Source organism: Echiichthys vipera (genome assembly GCF_963691815.1).
Source record: "Echiichthys vipera genome assembly, chromosome: 6".
NCBI classification, from domain to species: domain Eukaryota; kingdom Metazoa; phylum Chordata; class Actinopteri; order Perciformes; family Trachinidae; genus Echiichthys; species Echiichthys vipera.
Genome location: NC_139831.1, coordinates 5,364,775 through 5,386,097, shown reverse-complemented (window position 1 = coordinate 5,386,097; position 21,323 = coordinate 5,364,775). Strand labels below are relative to the sequence as shown.

The 21,323-nt window shown below is 42.8% G+C and overlaps 2 protein-coding genes across 2 annotated transcripts; one reads left to right on the top strand and one right to left on the bottom strand.

The window, feature by feature from the left end:
• The first annotated feature begins 866 nt into the window (after positions 1-866).
• On the top strand, positions 867-9,363 carry fgf2 (fibroblast growth factor 2). The gene is made up of 3 exons (XM_083915726.1): positions 867-1,397; positions 4,439-4,542; positions 8,006-9,363. Exons 1-3 carry the CDS (start codon positions 1,220-1,222, stop codon positions 8,189-8,191), a joined length of 468 nt encoding a protein of 155 aa, XP_083771852.1. The 5' UTR covers positions 867-1,219; the 3' UTR covers positions 8,192-9,363.
• A 13-nt stretch (positions 9,364-9,376) lies between these two features.
• Positions 9,377-20,641, bottom strand: nudt6 (nudix (nucleoside diphosphate linked moiety X)-type motif 6; the record flags this gene model as incomplete). The annotated part of the gene is made up of 5 exons (XM_083915725.1): positions 9,377-9,796; positions 10,195-10,249; positions 13,432-13,487; positions 19,001-19,204; positions 20,425-20,641. 5 exons carry the CDS (start codon positions 20,639-20,641, stop codon positions 9,414-9,416), a joined length of 915 nt encoding a protein of 304 aa, XP_083771851.1. The 3' UTR covers positions 9,377-9,413.
• Between the last annotated feature and the right edge of the window lie 682 nt (positions 20,642-21,323).

Genomic DNA, 21,323 nt, shown 5'->3' with positions numbered 1-21,323 from the left:
TTTCAGCAAACCACTAAAAATGATTGGCTATAATGTCCTATGTTTTTGTAGATTGATTAATACAGGCACAGGACATTCATCCTAACGATGTCTTCCTTGGGTTGGACACAGAACCACAAGTGTTACAGCTACACAAGCCTCTGGCCTTAGTCACTCGAAGGGCCTGGCTGGATGACAGATGGTTCACTGACCAGTTTCAGGGGGGGTCACCAACATGACGTCAACCGAGAGCACAGCTGACTTTCTACTGATCCAAGACAAGTTTCAGATGTGGTAACCTTTGCCCAGAAGCCCAGACCAGTGACTGCCTATTTTGGCAAATGGATGGCCTTGCTGCTCCTAAAATCAAAAAAAGAAACACATCCTGCACGAAGAGCTCCCATCGGTGATCTTCCACTTCTAAGAAAGTTGAGAACAGCAATTAAAATCATTCATTCATGATGCAGGCTTTTTCATTTTAGCCTGCTGGCAAATCTACTTAACATTGTTGTTTTTTTCACCTATGAATAGCTCTGAGTGATTCACTAAAAAGCCGACTGTGCTGGTTGGATTTTTACCTCTCTTTTCTAGCTCTTGAACTGGATGAATGAAAACACTGGTTCTGTTCACATGTTTGCCGCTGCTCTTGGCACCCTGAAGGGTTTCAGTGACACAGTCCAAGTTGCACGTCCCCCTCCTTGCCCTCCTCTCCCTTCTCAACTTCTGCTGGGTTGGTTGGTTGGTTAAATCAGTGAGCGTTAGTGGGCGTGTGTGTTGGTGCTGCTAGGGCGCATGCGAACTGAGGCCCAAAGGGGAAAGCCTTCCACACAGATCTAAGCCAGCTGCCCTGATTTAAACACTTCATTGCAAGAAGATTGGAAGCGAGGGATCCCCCCCTACCAGCGTGCTCAAAGTACACTGGCAAAGCAGCTGCACTCTCTACAAACAACAGACGAGCAGCTACAAACGGTAGATTTAGACGTTTGCTGTTAGGTAGAGGCACTAAGGAGTCCTCCTGCCTCAGGTTCTCAGGACTCAAAGGGCACTTGCTGCCCTGAGAGGGGGGTGTTCAAGCGAACTGACCTCTGAGGTTAAGTAAAATCAGTTGGTGTGAAGCTCTGTGGAGGAGGGGAGGAGGGAACAGGCAACGGTTAGTGGGAGGTGGGAGGCCACAGTGGGGCTCCTGCACTGCTCAAGAAGGAGACGAAGCAGTCGCCGGGAAGCAGGGAAAGAGGAGAATATGGCCACGGGAGAAATCACAACACTTCCCTCCACACCTGAAGGCAGCGGCAGCGGCGGCTTTCCTCCTGGGACCTTCAAGGATCCCAAAAGGCTGTACTGTAAAAACGGGGGCTTCTTCTTGAGGATAAGGTCTGACGGGGGTGTGGATGGAATCCGGGAGAAGAACGACCCCCACAGTAAGTACTTCCAGTCCCCTTCTTTGCTTTGCACAGCACACAAAGCTTCTTTATGATCTGTTTTTAATATGCAACAGGGAAGTAGGAGTGAAGCAAAAACATCATGGAGGAGCGTTGTGAGTTTTCCAGCTTGCTGAGGTTTATTCTCCACTTGTAAACACCTAAATGTGTGGAGGCCCACTTCTGGGAAGTATAAAACTGTAGTTCAAGAGGATTACACCTTAAGTTTTCCTAATCAGTTGATGGAATACGTGTGCTGAGTCACAGTCATTCACACTGCTTACTGTGTGATTTACGTCACACCAAACACCACAACATGGAGTAAGAAGCCAGAATACGTGAATATCTGATCCAGAGGTCCCTGGTCAATGAACTTATACCACTAATATATCTAAAACTGATACTATTACTAAAATATATAACAAAAAAAACTCTGTACCACCAGTTGAACAATATTTATTAAGAAAAATAGATAAGTTGTAGGCTTTTCTAATGTGAGGAACTATTTAAGTGGAAACATTAACACGCTTGTTTGACCTGAAGAACTGTGATATCCCTCGGTGCCTCGGTATCGCTGATTACTGTGTATCTGTAAGTGTGTGTTTTAAGTTGCATCAGTGAGTTGGAGGGGAGGAGGGGGTACATGGAAAAATGTGAGTTTTCATCAAAACACGTTTTGAAATGCATCCAAAGATACAGCGTGACATTTCAAGCAGGTGCGCCCGAACAGACGGCTGATCTGGAAGCTCAAGGAGAGATGGGCTATTTCTATAATAACTAAATAACACTCATACTTATTTTCACTTTAAGAAAAACTCCTGTTATTCTGGATATCAGGGAGTGAGTATCATGGATCCAGAAAGGAATACATCCACAATTAGTCATAAACCAGGAATCTGTATTAATGACTTAGCTTTTTTGCCATAATGGCTTCTTACAGTTAATGTGACCTGAGCTAGGCTTCGTCAATGGCCCTTTTGTTAAGGCTGTGATTGACCTGCCAACTTTTTGGACAACATAACTCACCTGCCAGTTAGAATTGGGAATGTTAGCGAGAAATGTTACCCAATACATCCAAGGATCTTCAAGTGGGATTTGCCTGCTAATGTAGATGGGACTCTACTCCACCACATTTGTGTTCTTTGTAACGCACCTCCTATCCCAAGGAGGACAATATGGCCCATATACATCACCGTGAATGTTTGTCCTTACATCACCGACCCCAGGACAAATTCAGATAGGACCACACTGTACAGAGACACACGGTTGAAGTAAAGTTTTCTATGGGACATAATATTCACAGTAAACACTGAACGCACGACAAGAACACTCAGACCAATTACAGATTTGTTGGGGGAAGAACATCTCCTGGATCTGTGGCATGAATCATACAAACAGATGCGTGTCTATCCGAAGTCTTAATGTGGATTCATTCTGGACACTTCCGCCTAATTTACCTTATGGGGCCCCTTCTTCCTTTCTGCTGTTTGGGCTTCGTGCAAAGTATGCTCTGTTGGCAAGCAGTGTTGCCTCTTCAAGAGAAAAAATGTGGAGATGATTTTGATACATCTGTGAGGCGGCTGTCACACAGCCAACAGGTACTGTGCTCAGTTTGCTGCCAGCCACACTGATGCTACTGTTTACTTGAGTAAGCGTATTGTTATCAGTGGTGTCAATGGTGTTTCATTCATTTACTGCTGAAATATAGGAAGAAAAGGCAAATGAGGTGCAACTTCTATGCAACAGACGTCCAGACTCAGTCTCAAGAGTCTTGCAATTGTCTTGGTCTTGTGCCTTGTTGGACTCAGCTATTGAGAACTGGTTAAGTTGTTGGTGGCTGCTGATTCAGGATCATTGCATTGGTTAGTTTGATGATAGAGTCATCAGATGATTGAATCATTTTTCATTGATCATAACTCCACAATCACTAAATAAGCATTGGAACACCACTCGCCTATAATGATCTTGAAAAGGACTCGATTTGCTCTGGACCTGGTCTCAACTGCCTTTGTATTTGGTCTTGACTGGGACTTGATTGGACTTGCGGTCTGTTTCGCAAAGATATTTTAGACTGGCCTCTAGTGTCAGGCCAGTCTTACAGTAATATTGCTGATAGATTAGTCTAGATATTTTAATATTTTAAGCCTAAAAAGGTAACCATCCTGCCCACAGACTAACTGGACTAAGAGCTTTGTGTTATTCAGATTAATTTAGCCATCTATCTAAAGTCTGACTAGCAGTTAGATCAAGGACAAAGTCTATATTGTGAAACTGGCTCCTAAACTTGGACTTGACTTGGACTCGATTGAGTTGGTTTATACAGACCACCTCATTAGTGTTGTTTCGAGCAGCAGCAGGCAGCTGTTTTCAACAAACAAGCTCTAATTGACCCTCTGCACGCTTCCTGCCCAGTACCAAACAACAGAAAACGTTAGCAGCAACTGCCAGCATAAGGGCCAGACATGGTTCTCAGGAGTGAGTGGACACCAAAGTGAAAACTGAGAAGTGAGATTGAATATTGGACGTTTATTTATCAAGTGAATACAGATACGACTCATGAAGTCTTTAGTCTGCAGGAGGGGTAACTGGGTCATTTATTGAACATATTAACCATAACAACTTAACAAGTCAGTGATCTGCCCCCTTCAATTGACTAATGCAGCTTTAAGTATTCATATATTGTACTTTTTGCAATGCTTGCTCTTGAGAAACAGTTGCCTTTTCCTGGTTTTGTGCTATCAAGCTAATCAGAACTCTCCTCTTTCAAAATTCAATTAGTTCTCATACAATATTAAATGTCCTGTAACAGGCAAGTAGTTACCGCAGGCCGTCTTTTAGGTCATGGCTGTCTCACTTGCTTACTGTTTACTACCGTAGTAAAGATTTCATAGTAAAATTCCTCACATAGCATCTTTACTGTGATTTGTTCCTGGAGTTGCTGGCTCTGATGTCTCCAAGGGTCAGTCACCCCACAAGCAAACTACTCATGACGTCTGTGTTTTGTTCACTTTGTCCAAATCAATGTTTGTCTTTTTCCTCAGTAAAGCTTCAACTCCAGGCGACCTCAGTGGGGGAGGTGGTCATCAAAGGAGTCTGTGCTAATCGCTATCTGGCGATGAACAGAGACGGACGACTGTTTGGAGCAGTGAGTTAACAAAAGTTCAATTGTTTCTGTTCTGTGAGGAGCTTTGACATTACTGTGAACGCTGCACTATCAAATCAACAAATGACATTTCCTGAAAGGGTTCAAAGAATTTTAACAACAGTGCTTTTCACTCCTACGGTAAATCTCTTCTGCCTCCGTCACAAGCAGCATTTAGACTGCTGCGTTTGGGAAACCAAATATTTACCAACCACCCGACAAGAAATCCTCCCTCGAAGGGAAATAATTAGTTTGACACACGTTTGTCATAGTCAGCACGAAGAACAAAACAAGGTTTGCCACAACATTTAATAGACCCAGGTCCAAATGAAGCTGTTGAACATGTAGTAAGAGTGTGCCGTTTTGGATCTATGCATCTCCTGTTTATTTGGATCAGAATTTGGCTCCAACTGTGGCGTCTCTCCCACATAACTTCAACCATTTGTCTTTCTTTCCATTCTCCAATCTTGTCCTCAGTGTTTGCATTGCACTGGCTAAGAAGATCATGGCACTTGTCATGGCAACGCTCGGATGTTTGGGTTTAAGTGTTCAATCCAAATCACATCATGTTACACGACTGTGATTTTGTACCCATACGGTTCAGAGACTGAAAAAACGAATACGAGATGCATTCCCACTTCAGTACGGAGAAATCAGATGGAAATGAAAATGAAATGATGCCACTATGATAATAATTATGGTAATATTTGCACACTAGCAACAGCGTAAATGTATTTGTTTTTTAAATAGACTTCATTTTTGTGTACTGTAGCATCTCTGTAAAAGTCAGACCCATGTAAACAGGATAGAGGATAGAATTTCTCCAAGAGTCTCAATGCTGCTGGTGGAGAAAAGTAAATATTTCAATGATGTGAGCTCTAATTTTGGCAGGCTTTTATTGTGAAATTTCTTTTTATCTCCACGGGCATCCTGGGGGTGATGAGAACATGGAGGACTGGGCAGCACTTGGTCTGAGAGAAGGAAGGCAGGAAACACAAAGTTATTTAAAGCACTGCATCCGACAATTAATTGGTTCATAAAACACGGGAAGGCAGTTTATTGCTCAGACAGGATGAAATTTGTGAATGAGAGGAGTTTTGAGAGTGTGGGGAAAACGGAAAGATTGAAGAGGCTTTTAATTTCTGAATGAAGAAGCGGGGGGAGACAGTCTGGCTCACTGACCTTATGCTATTTTTAGATGTTCAGTGATCATCATCAGATGCCACATGTGAGCAAAAGAAAAGTTAGAAACAAAGTCAAAGTTAAGACACTGCCTTTTGTATTTTATCTCATCTCATCTTCAACCGTTTATCCGGGGTCGGGTCGCGGGGGCAGCAGCTTTAGCAGGGGACCCCAAACTTCCCTTTCCCGGGCCACATTAACCAGCTCTAACTGGGGGATCCTGAGGCGTTCCCAGGCCAGTGTGGAGATCTAATCTCTCCACCTGGTCCTGGGTCTTCCCCGAGGCCTCCTCCCAGCTGGACGTGCCTGGAACACCTCCCTAGGGAGGCGCCCAGGGTTCATCCTTACCAGATGATCCTGAACCACCTCAACTGGCTCTACTCCATGTTCCTCACGGACGGCTGAACTTCTCACCCTACTTTTGTATTTTATGTCATGTCAAATTAAACGGATCTGAAAGATCTTGAGTAGTAGCCAACACCAATTTGGCACCACTGCTGGTCCGTTGCCACAAAGTTGTTGCTTACAGTGGCAGTGGAAGTGCGAAGTGTCGGTGACTGATGTGGTCTGGTGGTTGTGAAGACTTGTCCACAGTCCATAGAATTGGCAGGAAGCATTTCCTTGGTAATGAGAAGCTACAGCAGCTGCCACCCAAGGCGCTGTTCTCTATTCCGCTCTTAAAGAGAAGAAAATCATTAAAAAAAAGAACATTATATTAACTCTCTTCTTATTAGAATTTGTGGTGGGAAACTTTTTTTGTTAGGCGCAACGTTTGTTGCCAAAGAAATAAAACAAATTCCTCTAATTTAGTACCTTGGCTGGTCTGGTCTCACACATGTAGAAATTCTCTACTGTATATTTGATTTTTGCCAATATAAACGCCAAATATCCACTAATACAGACATTTTTTATTCTGCTGTTAACATCCGTGCAAGATTTAACTTATTTTTTATATTTATTCCACCCTAAAACTTTAACAATAAACATTCCTGAATGATATTTTTCATGAAGTAAAAATACAAATTTGCAAAGACTGGATACAACAATAAATTGGTCTTATCTCTACCTATCTTAGCGATGTTTAGGCGTGCACATGCTGGGGTGATCACTGGTTCAGTGGACAAAATTGTTCGCTTTTGCATAATGAATTGAACAAAGTAGCTGCGGATGGTTGTTGAAGCTGAGAGAAACTGTTTTTCTGACTAATCGCTCCGTAGCTGTGCCGTCACGGTCGAGTAAAGACAGAAACTAAAACAAAAGCCTCTTGTTGGACAGGGTGTAGGGAAGTTAACGCCCAGCGACACAGAACGATTCTGTCCAGACGTTCAGTAATTAACGTTTTCAGCATGTTGTCTACACGGGACGATGTTAAAGTGGGGATAGTGTGAGCACTAAGAATACATCACAGCACAAGAGACGCATCATTTACTTTGCATTTTTAGTGATGTGCCTTTTTTTAAAGCTTTCCATTTATATCATATAAATATTTATATACACACACACATATCATATATATATATATTATCTCTAGACATCCTAAGTTTTGTTGTGTTTGTTCTCTATGTTTTGATTCTTCTTTATCATGTTTAATATTTTAGCCCATGCATGTTTTAATTTCAAGTAGAGCCCCTTTAAAGTCCAATCCCAACTCAAAGAACCTGGACTAAAACAAATGCTGACAAGAGCTGTAAAATCATCCCTGGTAAAGCATTACATCCTATAAAAAATGTCATACAAGTGCGAAACATTGAACATAATGTATTCTAAACTAGCGGTCTCCTTCAAAATAAAGGCGGCATTAGCTGTGGGTGTTTTAATGTGGTAATTTAATGTCATAAAATGTCAGCATTACACATTTCCTCCCTTCCCAACAACATATTAAACAAATTAAATCAAACATCATCCAAACAACAAAAAAAAAAACGTATTTGATGAAATGCCGCTACAGGAATCATACACATAAAAAGAGAGTATTATTAGCTGTTTGAAAAGAAACACAGTGGAATTCATATTAATGGTACAGACAGAATGACCTTACTTCAGTTTCCATTTGTTGAGATAATACTAGACTTGTTTCACAGTTTTCTTACAGTTTATACTCGCGTTTCAAGTGTATCGTGATGTGAGGGTGTCCCAGTGGTTTGTTCCCTGTAAGCAACAGGCTGAAGACGTAATCCTTACTGTATTAAATCCCCAGAACCTCCTGCTGCTCCTCACTAAACAGCTTATACAGTACACTGAACATGAACTCCAACTTATTCTCCCTTTGTGTCTTTCTCTGCAGAGACGAGCGACAGATGAATGCCACTTCTTAGAGCGACTTGAGAGCAACAACTACAACACCTACCGCTCCAGGAAGTACCCGAACATGTACGTGGCACTGAAGCGGACTGGCCAGTACAAGTCTGGAAGCAAAACTGGACCGGGTCAAAAGGCCATTCTTTTTCTTCCGATGTCTGCCAAGTGCTAATCTGGGCTCTGATTGAGAAATCTAAAAAGTCTTAGTGGCAGACAAAGAAGAAAATGTGACGGCAATGAATACAAAGTGTTCCATCGACATTGCCCAAAAAATAGCTGTGATGCTTTCGGACTGTTATACCCTGAACATGTCTGCTCCACTTCAGCTTTTACTTTTTCAAGCAGTGGCACACATTCACACCTGGCTGCTCCCCAGCTAATGGCTTTTTTTTTTTTACTGTGGAACAGCCAACTGCTACACTAGTGCAACTGGAGCCAGGTGCCTTGCTCAAGTGCACCCCTTAAAGTACAGCAGTGTTCCTTAACGAGTCTGCTTCCTACCGTTCGGCATCAGACTGTGTAAGCTGCAGTCTGAGGTTAGTGGCAAGATGTAGGACATATAGAGGGATATTCTGTTAAAACATGTCCTACAGAAGAAAGGGTTAAGGAACTGCACTCAAATACTACATTTGTATGACTTGATAAGAGAGAAGGGATTCAATAATAGAATTTTGTGACGCATGGTTTGATCAAATAAAAACGTACACACACACACACACACACACACACTAAAATCCAAACCAAAGCACTACTTATAACTTGTAATTATTTTACACTGCAGTATCTTAACACACTTAACTGATACAAAAACTCGTTCCTGAGCTTTTTTGTGTTTTAATAAAACCATGTTCCCCTTTTGTAAGTGTAAAAGTTGAGATCTGTGCAAAAAACAAGTCCAGGTTGCATAGCACTGGAGCATAACTGATAACTGTTGTGAATGATGCCTTGAATGATAGAAAAGGCAGTGAACTTGAACAGAAAGATGATTTTTGACTAGTCAGTAGGTCAGTTCAGCAACTACAAGCCACTGACTTTGGCTTCTGCCAGTGTGTAGTGGTCAGCTCGTTAACACAACCTGGTCCCCCTTAAAAAAACACAGCAGAATTTTAAACGGTGCCTTTTTAAAAATTGATATCAGCTGCTGGCGGCCACAATTGATACGGACTTCAAATATGGCCGCTAAAAAAGTGTTAAATATCCTGTGTAGAACTCTGCAGTCTACAGGCACCACAGTGTCTCTGTTAAAGCTCACAGCCTATTACCCCATACATCGCTGTAGTGTGAAAAAACAACAACACACTGCAACTTAATTCCAGTCATAAATACACATTAATACTGACAACCAGCCATAGCTAGCCATGATATGCTAACCCTGTCTGGTCGTTGATGGCTTGCTAGGATTTTAGAGTCGGAGGAAGCTGCCTGTGGTACAGCTGGTAAAACATCCCAGAGTAGACGGCGGGGAGCTCCTCCATGGTGAGGTCGATCTTGTCGAAGCCCTGCTCCAGGCCGTGAAGCAGAAGCTTGGCCACGCGAGACGTGATGGGCGTAGTGTGGTCAGTCTTGGCCAGCTCCGCTAGCTCCAGCCACTCACAGCGCAGACACTCCTGAGTGCAGAAGTTAATGTCGTAGCTGAGAGGGCTGAGTCGGCAGATGATGTACATGTCCGACATGCCGAAGGCGCCGGGGTGGTTGTGCTGCTGCCGGACGCTGAGCAGAGACCTGAACTCTGAGCGGACGCCGGTTTCCTCAAAGACTTCGCGGACGGCAGTGGCACCTGAAAAGAATTCATTCAAATATTAAAGAAATCAACGTGGAGGTGTTTTAAAGATCCTGACAGAAATGTAGATGCTCCCTTGTAAGAGTCACCTTACAGACTGATGTTTATATGTGGGGGGGGAAAGGGAAAATACATATATTTTTTTGTAAAGACAAACATTTGACGCTGCTTTTTAGGGTTGGGTCAGGTGTAAAGTACTAAAGCTGCTTTTTAAATGTTAAAAATGGGAGAAACAGATAGAGTTCTTTGCATATATATCATGTGCCTTACAGTTCAAATGAATGTATATGTATTATCTTTATGTATGTATTATCTTTAATCATATCAATCAAAGGATTTCGCTAGATGTACTGTATTAGTCTTTTGCTCTGTTGAGCATGACGCAGATGACTCACCGATGTTTTCTCCTGGATCAGACAAGCCGCCGGGGAACTTCCAAGCATTCTTCGTCTGAAATGCAAAGTTAAAATTGAACACCCGTTATAGATAGCACTGCTGTAAATGTATCTTAGAGTTATATCAACATGTACGCTTCAGAAAATGTCCATGTTAGTCCTGTTTTGAAACATAAAATCTGTCCAGGTCGTTTAAAGTCACTTGTTTCTTATGGAGATCTTTGAATCGGTGGCATCATTTTACACTGGCAGTAGTTTTTTACCTTTAAGAAATCACAGCAAGTAGATTAACATGTTGTCAGAGGATCATCTTATGTATCTGAACTAATACTTATACAGGCAGAGAGATGTTAAATGCTCTGATCCGAGCGTTCCTATGTTTTATATTTAGTGCTTCACTCTGGAGACTCGTACATCTGATGCGGTGAAGTGTGTCCTCCAAAACTGTTTCACCACTTATCCTTGATATTTAATGACAGTATGCTGCTGGTTAAATTATGACGTCAGTGTTGTATATATGTTTCTGTAGTTAGTTAAATAATTTTTGTATGCAGTGCTTTATTTTTTTTCTCTCTCCAAGAAATGCCGTTTCCTCTTCGATTCCCCTCGATTTGCAGAAGCTCTCTTTGTGAGGAACACGAACGCACTACAGCCTTTATTTTCACGTGTTGTCGACAGAATGCTATATTTTTGGAGCTGTTTTGAAAATGTGCTGGTGAGGGAAGAAATAAAGAGATTTTCTTTCAGTTCGGATCAGTTTGGTTCTTCAAAGTAAGAGTAAAACATCTCTTAACCACGAGAGCTGTCCGAGCTTAATGTGAAAATAATCACATCGCCGCAGATACGCAGATTGTTCGTGCTAATCTGCTGGGAAATGACTGGACGACGGGTTCATTAAAACGCCCAGTACGTCAGTCAGCTCCCTGATGGATGCAATGACCTTCAGTGCACTGGAGGATCTGGTAGTTGTCTTATGAACTGATGTGAGACTGATAACGTCCTGGTTTATTTTCAGGAAGTTCATAAACCTCCGTTCGCTCTGAAGTGGCTCGGCCTGCCAGAGACTCTGTACTGCCAAGGGCCAGACTCTTAAAAGGCCTATTTCCAGTAAACAGCTCGATAGGGAGAGGGAGGAGGAGGAGGAGGAAGATGCAAAACACTTCCCATACTTTAGGCCGCAAACTGTTTCCTTCTGCTTCTGGACAAAAACCATTAGGATACATTATACACATGTTGCATGTCGTCGTCAAACAGGCCCACTTAAATCCTGTTAATTATGTGAGCTACATTTGTCATATGACTCAGATTTAACAGTAACCGTGTGTCACCTCTCAGATTATTCTTACCGCTGAGAGATAAGCGTAGAGACTGCAGATAAGGAGGACTGTTACACATTATCCCAGTAGTGTTATACCACAGAAGGATTCAAATGATTGAAATGCATAAATTACCACATTGTGTTTATCTTTTGGGGGGGACAACATTACTTAAAACATATTGTCATATATTGTCAGATGTTGATGAAGAAGAAGAAACCATAGCTTCCTGAATGGCTAATACAATTCTCTAAGAACTATTAATCAGTCTAACTTGACCAACGTCGGAGTTAGGACATATAATTGATGTTGTGATGAATCACTGTGTCCTGCAGAACCTTATTGAGCAGAATTATTGTTTCTTTTGTTGTTATTGAAGTAGGGATTATTCATTTTATGTCCAGCAGACAACTCTAAAAACTGCAGTCTGTTCTTCCTCAGGAGATTCAAACCCAGGACCAGGTGGAGATATTATATCTCCACACTGGCCTGGGAACGCCTCAGGATCCCCCAGTTAGAGCTGGTTAATGTGGCCCGGGAAAGGGAAGTTTGGGGTCCCCTGCTAAAGCTGCTGGCCCCGCGACCCGACCCCAGATAAGAGGCTGAAGATGAGATGAGATGAGATGAGATGATATGAATGGTGGCACATGTGTTCATGCTGCTGTACGTGGTCACGGTGACCTTGACCTGGTCTAAAATGACTTGATCTTCAAATGAATTGTTTTATTCAATCAAGGATATTCAGTCAACAGTGATATCAAACAGAAGAAGGTGAAAGCAGAGAATGTTGTGAAAGTGTCACACCAAGAGGTAACCTGAGCTTTTTAACCATTTGAACCCTGTGCTGTTTATGTGTGAAGGGAGCTACGGTTACATCATGTACTGTATACCGGGGTATCTTGTGTTACATGGGTAGGGATGCACAGCACCAGGATTTGCTGACGAGTCATGCTTCGAATTCCTGGCAGCTTTAGCAGTGTTGTTGGAGGTGGTGGTGGTGGTGGTGGTGGTGGTGCATGGTCACATTACAAAATATAATGTTTGTATTAAGGACAGAAGCTGCAGTTTTTGGAATCTCTAATGTTTAGGTTACAGAACGCGTAATTTGTGTGTGTGTGTGGGTCTTTATTTATTGCCTCAGTTATTTCTAGTCAAGTGTTGGTATATCTTAAAACATATTGGTTTCCAAACTGCAGCATCGCGGTGCAATCGTGTCTCGGCCCGACTGAGAATACAAACAAATCTGTGTAGAAAAGGTTTTAAAAGAGGCCTGTTAGTGAGTAAGTCGACCTCATAACAACTCGGGCGCTCACAGCGGGGCTCTGTGAGGGCTGACACAGACACACACTCTCTAAGTTGTTTGAGTGCATTGAGCTCATGTAAACACCGTGTTTGCTTGAGGTGGACTAATGTTGTGCGGAGCGTAGCTAAGTGTGAGAGAAGCTGAGAGGATTTCCACCCACATTTGGATCAACAGAGGCAACATGCGACTCGCTAAATAAACCAAAGTAATCACAGACGTTTTCAGCAGCACCGAGAGATCTTCATTTTTTCACATGGTTGAAGGATCAAGTGTCCAATATGCAGCTTTCCGGCTCAACCAGGCGAGAGCTGTGGAACTGGCAGCCAAAAATAATTTTGAACCAGCGAAAAAATGTCATTTTTGACATTTTTGGGAAATGTGTCAGGCTGCCAACTGTACCTAGCATATATAATATATATATAATCCCAGCTCTGTGCGTATAGCTACATTCTCACGCGCTGCATTCCTGATAGGAAATAACAATAACCAAACATATATCTTTTTTTACATCTGGTAGTTTCCTGAAGGAACGTAGCAAGTAGCCAACACATTCATACATACACTGAAAATAAAAACACAGGAATTATTTGCATCTCAATTGATTTTGAATGAATTTACCTTGTTTTTGTCTTGGACCACGAGAACTTTCCCATTGGATGCATCGACAACTGCGCCTGGACAAAACAATCACACAGGAATTATGAATATATAATATAGTATATATTTTCACTGAGTTAGTTACTATAAGAACAATTTAAAAAGGAGAATGTTTGTTAGTCTCGTTCAAAGTTAATTATCAGGTTGGAAACAATATGAAAAATGGCCCACGTGGAGGAAAAAGCCTGGAGCTGAGCCTGTCGGGCCTCAGACGACACAGCAGCTGCCTCGTCCATCTGATATTTTCTCAACATATCTCTTCTGTGGAAGATCGATCAAGTCCACAGACAAACCGGTCAAATAAACGACAATAGCTAGTTTGTACTTATCTTATTTAAATATGCTGCTAAACTGCACGCTGCGTACTGTTGTATATTGTATAAACCTACGTTTAACCACAATGTCCGATGGACTCTGTCACACTTAGTTATTGTTTGATTTTTTTACGTTAGCTTTATTTTGATTTGATTTATGTTTTTATGCTTATTGTTACTCTGATCCTTTCCTACCTTTGTGTTGAAACTGTTGCACAATCATTTCCCTCGGGATAAATAAAGTTTCTTGAATCTTGAATCTTGAATAACATTGCTGGGTAGTTGCTCGTAATTTAGAAGAACTGGTATTTTAAGTTGACTCCACTTCTCGTAAAAGAAAGTGTCACTTGGCTTTGATCCAATGCGCCGTACAACACCAGAAGTGTATTACGGTTGTAAGTACTCTCGCTGTAAGGCCTCGATATGCTTCAGACAAAGTGTGTTGTACGATGTGTCAGACCACAAAATGTCTTTTTAACCTGTTCGGATTTGTTCTTCAGCTTCCAAACCAATATGTTCACATCTTTCTCTGGTTTGAGAGCGCTGAGCGCGAACCAAAGCATTAAAGACGTGGGCCCAAAAACCAAAACAATAAGCTGAAAGCTGCTAAAATGCCACGTGCGGCTGACGACAGCAGATAATTCTTCATCACTACAAGCGATCGTGTCATCCATTGGCGATATGAAACTAAAATTCTTAACTTCCGAGTGACTCAGCCGAACTTGTAAATGTTGTCGACAACCCACTCCAAATTTTTCTCTCTCTTGTTTTTAGCAGGTAGTGACTAAGAGGGGCAGTTATGTGCCGTCGCTGACAGCTTCGGAGGAGGAGGGAAAGCGGGTCACTTTCTTTTCCGGTTGCTCCGTCTGACCGTCCGGGACGGGCCTTAAATGAATGTCACAGATGTGTAAAGAGGGATGGGTCGTCTTAAAAGTCCTGACTTGGACTTCCAAGTGGAAACTGATGTCATCTCCGATCCCGCTGCCATATGGCGCTTCACAGGAGGAGGCCTGGCTGCTGCTAAGGGAGGCTATCATTATGTAGCCTTCAGTCTAGGAAACAAAATGCTCACAAGGAGCAGGAGAGAGGGAAAAAAAAGGGGAATAGGAATTATGAAACAAAAAGCCCAGGAGCGATCATCACTGTGGAGAACTGTGGGTTCTGTAGTGAAAGGACTGTTTATCGCCTGAGGTTACAGATGGCTTTAGAGTCACAAAAAAAGCCTGATGCCTTTGCTTAATTCATATTTCATGTAGGATTATTCTCCTACTTTTTGGTTTTCACAGTAATTATAGGTTCACGGTCAAATCTGCTGCATACTATGAGGTCACGATGAGGTCAGATGTTGAAATGCTCCGATCGTGAGTGTCGTGTACTGAGAGTATTGTGATGAGCAGGACCGTGATTTTCTTTAATGCTAAATTGTCTCGTGTTGAGGATTAAGTCTAGTAGACAACACATCATTTACACATACCGTTCTGTAAGACTGATGGCACTTTCCAAAACACAATTATTTAAGTTTCACTGATCCAAAGGCGTGCAGGTGTTCGGTTCATTGATGACTCTAAAAATTGCCCTTAGGTGTGAATGGTTGTCTGTCTGTCTCTATGTGCCCTGTGATAGACTGGCGTCCTGTCCAGGGTGTACCCCGCCTCACGCCCGATGTCAGCTGGGATCGGCTCCAGCCCCCCCGCGACCCCTACCCGGGGATAAGCGGTTGAAGATGAATGAATGAATGAATGAGTCACTAGATGCTGCAGCGAACCATGAAACACCGCATGGGATTCACAAAAATGATGGTTATTTGTGTAAATTCACGCCAAAATGTATCTCCTTTATTTCACTCCTCATTCGAGCTCTGTGTGGTGCAGCTGACTCAACTCTCAGTTGGGTGGCCCCGGGATATTAATGTAGATACAACGCGGACAGCCTGAGATGCTGCAGAACAGATTTGTACACAGAGTTTTCATTATAGTGCGTGATATTGTAATGACATAAACATCTGTGATTTGTTGGAATTGTTGTCGCTGATCGGTCACAGGATAATGCAGCTGGTAGGATTTGAGCTTCATACACACATCAGCGGGACAGATGTTGACATCTGTGTGTGTGTCTTGAGCCTGGTTTCCTTGGGTGAAGGACAGTCTCTGTGACCAACATGTTAGCTTGTATTACGTTCACTCCCCCTGAACGTCTACTCACCTACTATGAATTAGAAAGTACGTTGCAACCTGAATCTCTCACAGGCGCATCGTAAGTAAGTGGACATAATGAATTCAGGTAAAATGTTACTCTGCTTCTTATTGGACGGCACCTTTGACTTATTGTTTTATTTGACTCTGCGGTTGCATTAACCATGTTACGTCTCACATCCCCGTGTAAACAGAGCAGCACAAATCCTCCTGCAGATTCACTCTGCACTGTGAGAGCTTTAAATGTTACTGGGCTGACTTCTAATTCTCAGTGTGTCACTCTGACCACAAAATACCTACTTTGGACTTTTGGATTCAGGCTGTCGACAGTTTAAAAGACTTCTTTTTCCTCACTGCACATCATTGGAAATCAGTTTCTAGCAAAGCACTTGTGTGTGTACCAAAATGATTAGTGATTGGCCGATTAACCAGTCGGTCCATTAATGCCATTTTAAGATAATTGCCGATGCCTGCGTTCACGAGGCAGATTGACGGCATAAAAAACAAAACAAGCAACTGTTTAACTTTTGTCAGCAAAATGCGGTCAGATATTACCCACAGCCAATCAGTAACAGAGACATGTGACTCCTATGACACGTTGACCTATGTTTACAAATCATTTATAAGAAGAAGAATTCCTTTTATTTATCCAGTAAGGGAAATTATTATAATTATTATTATACAGGTTACACACACACACAGGCCCGAAATACACACATGCACAAACAGGACCTATATACATGCAGTTAATGGAGAGATGTCAGCTCCGAGCAGTTGGGGGTTTGGTGCCTTGCTCAACAGCACCTCGGCAGTGCCCAGGGGATGAACTAGCCCTTCTCCAGGCACCAGTCCACACTCCATTCATGGTCCACACAAGGACTCGAACCGCGACCTTCCGGTTTCCCAGCCGAGTCACATGTGGACTGAGCTACTGCCGCCAAATTTCTTCTCGCTTCATACACATTAACACGCCTCTCGGACGGAAAACTTAATTATAGCGGTCAGTCATCATTAAGTGTGTTTTCAGCGTGACAAAACAGGCGGCCATGTTAGTGTGGCTGCTGAAGTCAGCGCTTCCCTTCGTGTCAGCCTGAACGGAGACAATGCAGAATGTTATTATGATTATTAAATTGCTGTATTTTATCCGATGCAAAAAAACAAAAATCAGGATTATGTATCAAGCATCAGCCGCCCTGCTCTCTAAATATCAGCATCATCAGCCATTGAAAAACCCAAAAACTAAAAACGATGCTAGTGAGCAACAGGTCGTGAAAATACCTGTACCTGTTCTTAAAGTGGTGATTAAACCGAAATTTACTGCAGAGAAGGTTCAAACTCTATGATCTGTTACCAGAGACTTCTCTCTCAGTGCACATCATGTGTTGTTCTCTCCTCTTATCTAAATAATAGGCTGAAAGTACCCGAGCATCAGATCATCTAAACAGCTACATACTTCACATTCTTAACCTTAGTTTCATCGTTGTTTGTACACCGGGGCATTCTGGCAACAAAAGAGGGAATTTCCGGACCCCTTCCACACTGAGGGATGCTCTGGACATGTTCTGACATGCTCAACATCAACAGTGCATCCACTCTCAACAGAAAAGGTATGGACGACACTCTGCCCTCTGCTGGTCCATCAGAAACTCTGCACACTGCAGGTCTGCAACTCCTCCCTCTGCTGCTCCTCTCCCCACACACACAGCCCAGATGAGAATTTCCATTTACGCAAGTGAAATGGGCCAAAGTTGGGAAACAAGCAAACACACAAACAACCTCTTATCCTTTAAAAAAAAACTAAAAATAAACCTAATGAAGGTCATAGTTTAACCCGGCTTGAATCTTGCTTTATAACTGTTATTTCTAAATTATCTTAATGTAGCAAATCACACCTCCATACCCTCCAGCACACCTCTAAAGCTGTTATCTGCCAAGTGTGTTTCCTCCATCTCTACAGTGTAACCCTCTTCCAAAACCTGGTAAGGATTTATGTTCCAGAGGTAGTGCAGCCTCTGCCTGGTGCAGCCTGACGCCACTTCTCATCACTCCTGGGGTAATGTGAACTCTACTTTCATATCAGTAATCATTTGGGTCTGTGGGTCCCGGGAGCTTGTGGTCGGCTCGGTCAATCAGAAGTAACGTAACACCAAGTGAAGCTGTGCCAATCACAGCCTGAAGTCTTTACAGTAGAGGGCAGCTTTGATACGCGCCTAAAGTTCCATTCAAATTAGATTTATTACACACGCTTATAGAGTCTGATACTCCTTTACTTACTTTAAAGAAGAATATAAGGCTTAGAGTCTAAGCAAAAGTGCAGTGTATGCATTATATCCCCGTCTCTTCTAGTTCAAAGTTTAAAATACAAAATGAAGTACCGTATTTTCCGCGCTATAAGGCGCACCGCATAATAAGGCGCACCTTCAATGAACGGCTTATTTTGAAACTTTTTCATATATAAGGCGCACCACATTATGAGGCGCATAGAACGGACGCTACAGTCGAGGCTGGGGTTACGTTCTGCATCCATTAGATGGAGCTGCGCTAAAGGGAACGTCAACACAACAGTCAGGGGAGGTCGTCTTGTTGCTTCCTCCACTTCGGCACCATTGATTGGTTCATGCTAAACTCTCTGGCTGCTGCTCTATTCCCGTGTTCTGCTGCGTGACTAATGGCCTTGAGTGTAAACTCTGCGTCGTAAGCGTGTCTCTTAATAGGAGCCATTTTGGGCTCTTTACACAAACACACACATGGAAATGAAACAGCACGCTTCGCGCAGTCGTATATCTCAACATGCACCGCGCGTTACTTCTTCTACAGGGGAAAATAGAGTCGGCGGCTGCTTACAGTAGTTACGAGACCTGTTGTGGCTCAATATTGGTCCATATATAAGGAGCACCGGATTATAAGGCGCACTGTCGGCTTTGGAGACATTTGAAGGTTTTTAGGTGCAACTTATAGTGCGGAAAATACGGTAAGTTATTTAATCATTCAGAGACTAGACCTTCAGTCGAAAAAACTCTCTACCTGCTACTCCAATTTGGTGAGTTGCGAAGCCCGGCAGCCTGCTTTCCCCCTCTCCCAGCCAGAGGGCTAACACGGCGTGGTCGTGTTTGGCGTGATGGAAGGTGAAGCCGTGAGTGGAGGCGGCGGCAGCACATCGGCTCAGTGAGATGGGTACTCGAAGCCACACTGCAACTTTCCCCTCCGCTTTCCACTTGGACAACGAATCTGCGGAGCACATGAGGCAAAAGTTTTAACAAAGCTTTATATAATGACATTGGTGCTTTATTAAATAATAAGCTGTAAAACAGGCAGGAAATAGGAAAATATTGTTTTTGTGGCGTAATTTGATTTTGGAGAGACGCATGGAATATGTAAAGATTAAAGGGAAGAGAAGATGACGAGCAGCAGAGACAATGTGGTCGAGGAAGCCTGAGGGGTGAGGAAGCAGAAGGTTGCTGGTGTTCATCCCTGAGAGACTGTTGGGAACTCAGGCAGGAACGATGCTGTGCAGTGAGATAATTGACCAACTTATTAACTAATCAATCTGCAATCAGTCTTTCATCTTCAACCGCTTGTCCCTATCGGGGTCGCGGGGGGCTGGAGCCGATCCCAGCTGACATCGGACGTGAGGCGGGGTACACCTTGGACAGGACGCCAGCCTATCACAGGGCACATAGACAGACAACCATCCACACTCACATTCACACCTACGGGTAATTTAGTCATCAATTAACCGAACACGTGCACGTCTTTGGATTGTGGGAGGAAACCGGACAACCCGGTGAAAACCCACGCAGACACAGGGAGAACATGCAAACTCCACACAGAGGGGCCCCAGCCGGGATTTGAACCAGGAACCTCGCTGTGAGGCAACAGTGCTAACCACCACACCACCCGATCTGCAATCAGTCATTTAAAAAATAAAAATGCCAGGCAATTATCATCCTAAATTAGACATCTTTATTTGAAGACATCACATGGGGCATTTTCACTATTTTTTTGACTGGACAATTAAACGATTATCAAATATAAATGAATTGAAATATTAATTGGCTGCTTATATAATAAATTGGAAAACCTCTCACTTTAATGGATGGATAGAAATCACGTATGGAAAACGGCTATGTTGCGTTAGTAAACTTGTTTTGATTTGTATGTAATAATATATTTTATTTCAGAAAGTGAGACAATAGTCTGGAAATAATACAAACATTTTCCATATTTATCCAGACCTGGAAATGACTAAATTTCATACTTTTCCAACCCCGAGACTCCTTAAATGTGGGTGTCTTGTTCCTACGTAGAAAGAGCGGGGGGCCTTTTACAGGTCTGTGCCCGGGGGCCCATTGTCTCATAATCCGCCCATGGGTCGAGGTAGATGTGACATGACCTCCTCTGATCCTCTCAGTCTCATTCATAACAACAGACTCTGAAGTCCAACCAACCTTGAAGTAATGTGCTGAATGACCCTTCACTGATGTCCGCAGGGATGTCAGCCAGGTTCACTGTCACTCCACCGAATCGGTCCCCTTTGCCCGTCAGAGCACCGGTACCGGTCACTCCGTGCAGCTGAGAGCGAGCTGCACTGCACGAGAACGCGCGGGTGCAAAACCTCCCTGTCACCGACGGTAACAGCTTCAGAGCAAATGCACAAGCAGCCATGTTAGTACACTCACATACACAAAGGTTTAGAGGTGGCTAATGTACATTTTCACCCGGCATGTGCGAGCAGTGCAGTACGGGACAGTGACGTCCTACGGTTACGTATCCGTCCGCCCTGGAAGTTGCATAAATACCGTAAATGCTGTGGTAAAATACCGCCACAAAATACTATGGCTTCTTGTGGGAGTGTGATAAACATTCACACATTCGTCGATTTTGTTAGTTAAACTGCAACTTCCAAGTATGAACACCGGCTTAAAATGATCACTAAGGTATTTTGTTTTATTCGGCTGACAAATCTGCCAATTAATCACTTAAAAACTGGTTGAATATCAACTTTTACACAGCTCCTAATGCTCGTTGGCGCACTTTCTGGTGTAAAGAAGCTAATAAGAAATCCAGTGTAACCTATGAAAAAAAGCAGCTTGACATGTTAGATATATGCCGAATGAAAGACTGCATTTAAATGATATTTTCTATACCTTTAATCACATTGAAGTGTGTGCTTGTACTTGCTTTTGGTAAGGAAAACCTAAAATTGTATGATTTTTCTATGGAATCTGGCATTACTTTATTTTTGAGACTGACTTGGTTCCAGGCTCTCATAGTTTATTTTCCCAATCAAAACCAATATTTTTTTAATAGTTTACTGTATTTCCGTTATCATATCTATTAGAAGAAA

Excerpts from the sequence above, each read along its gene's own strand:
- fgf2 (XM_083915726.1), top strand. The coding sequence starts at position 1,220 with ATGGCCACGGGAGAAATCACAACACTTCCCTCCACACCTGAAGGCAGC. Across the intron at positions 1,398-4,438 it reads GGAGAAGAACGACCCCCACA|TAAAGCTTCAACTCCAGGCG; the intron begins GTAAGTACTTCC and ends CTTTTTCCTCAG. Across the intron at positions 4,543-8,005 it reads ACGGACGACTGTTTGGAGCA|AGACGAGCGACAGATGAATG; the intron begins GTGAGTTAACAA and ends CTTTCTCTGCAG.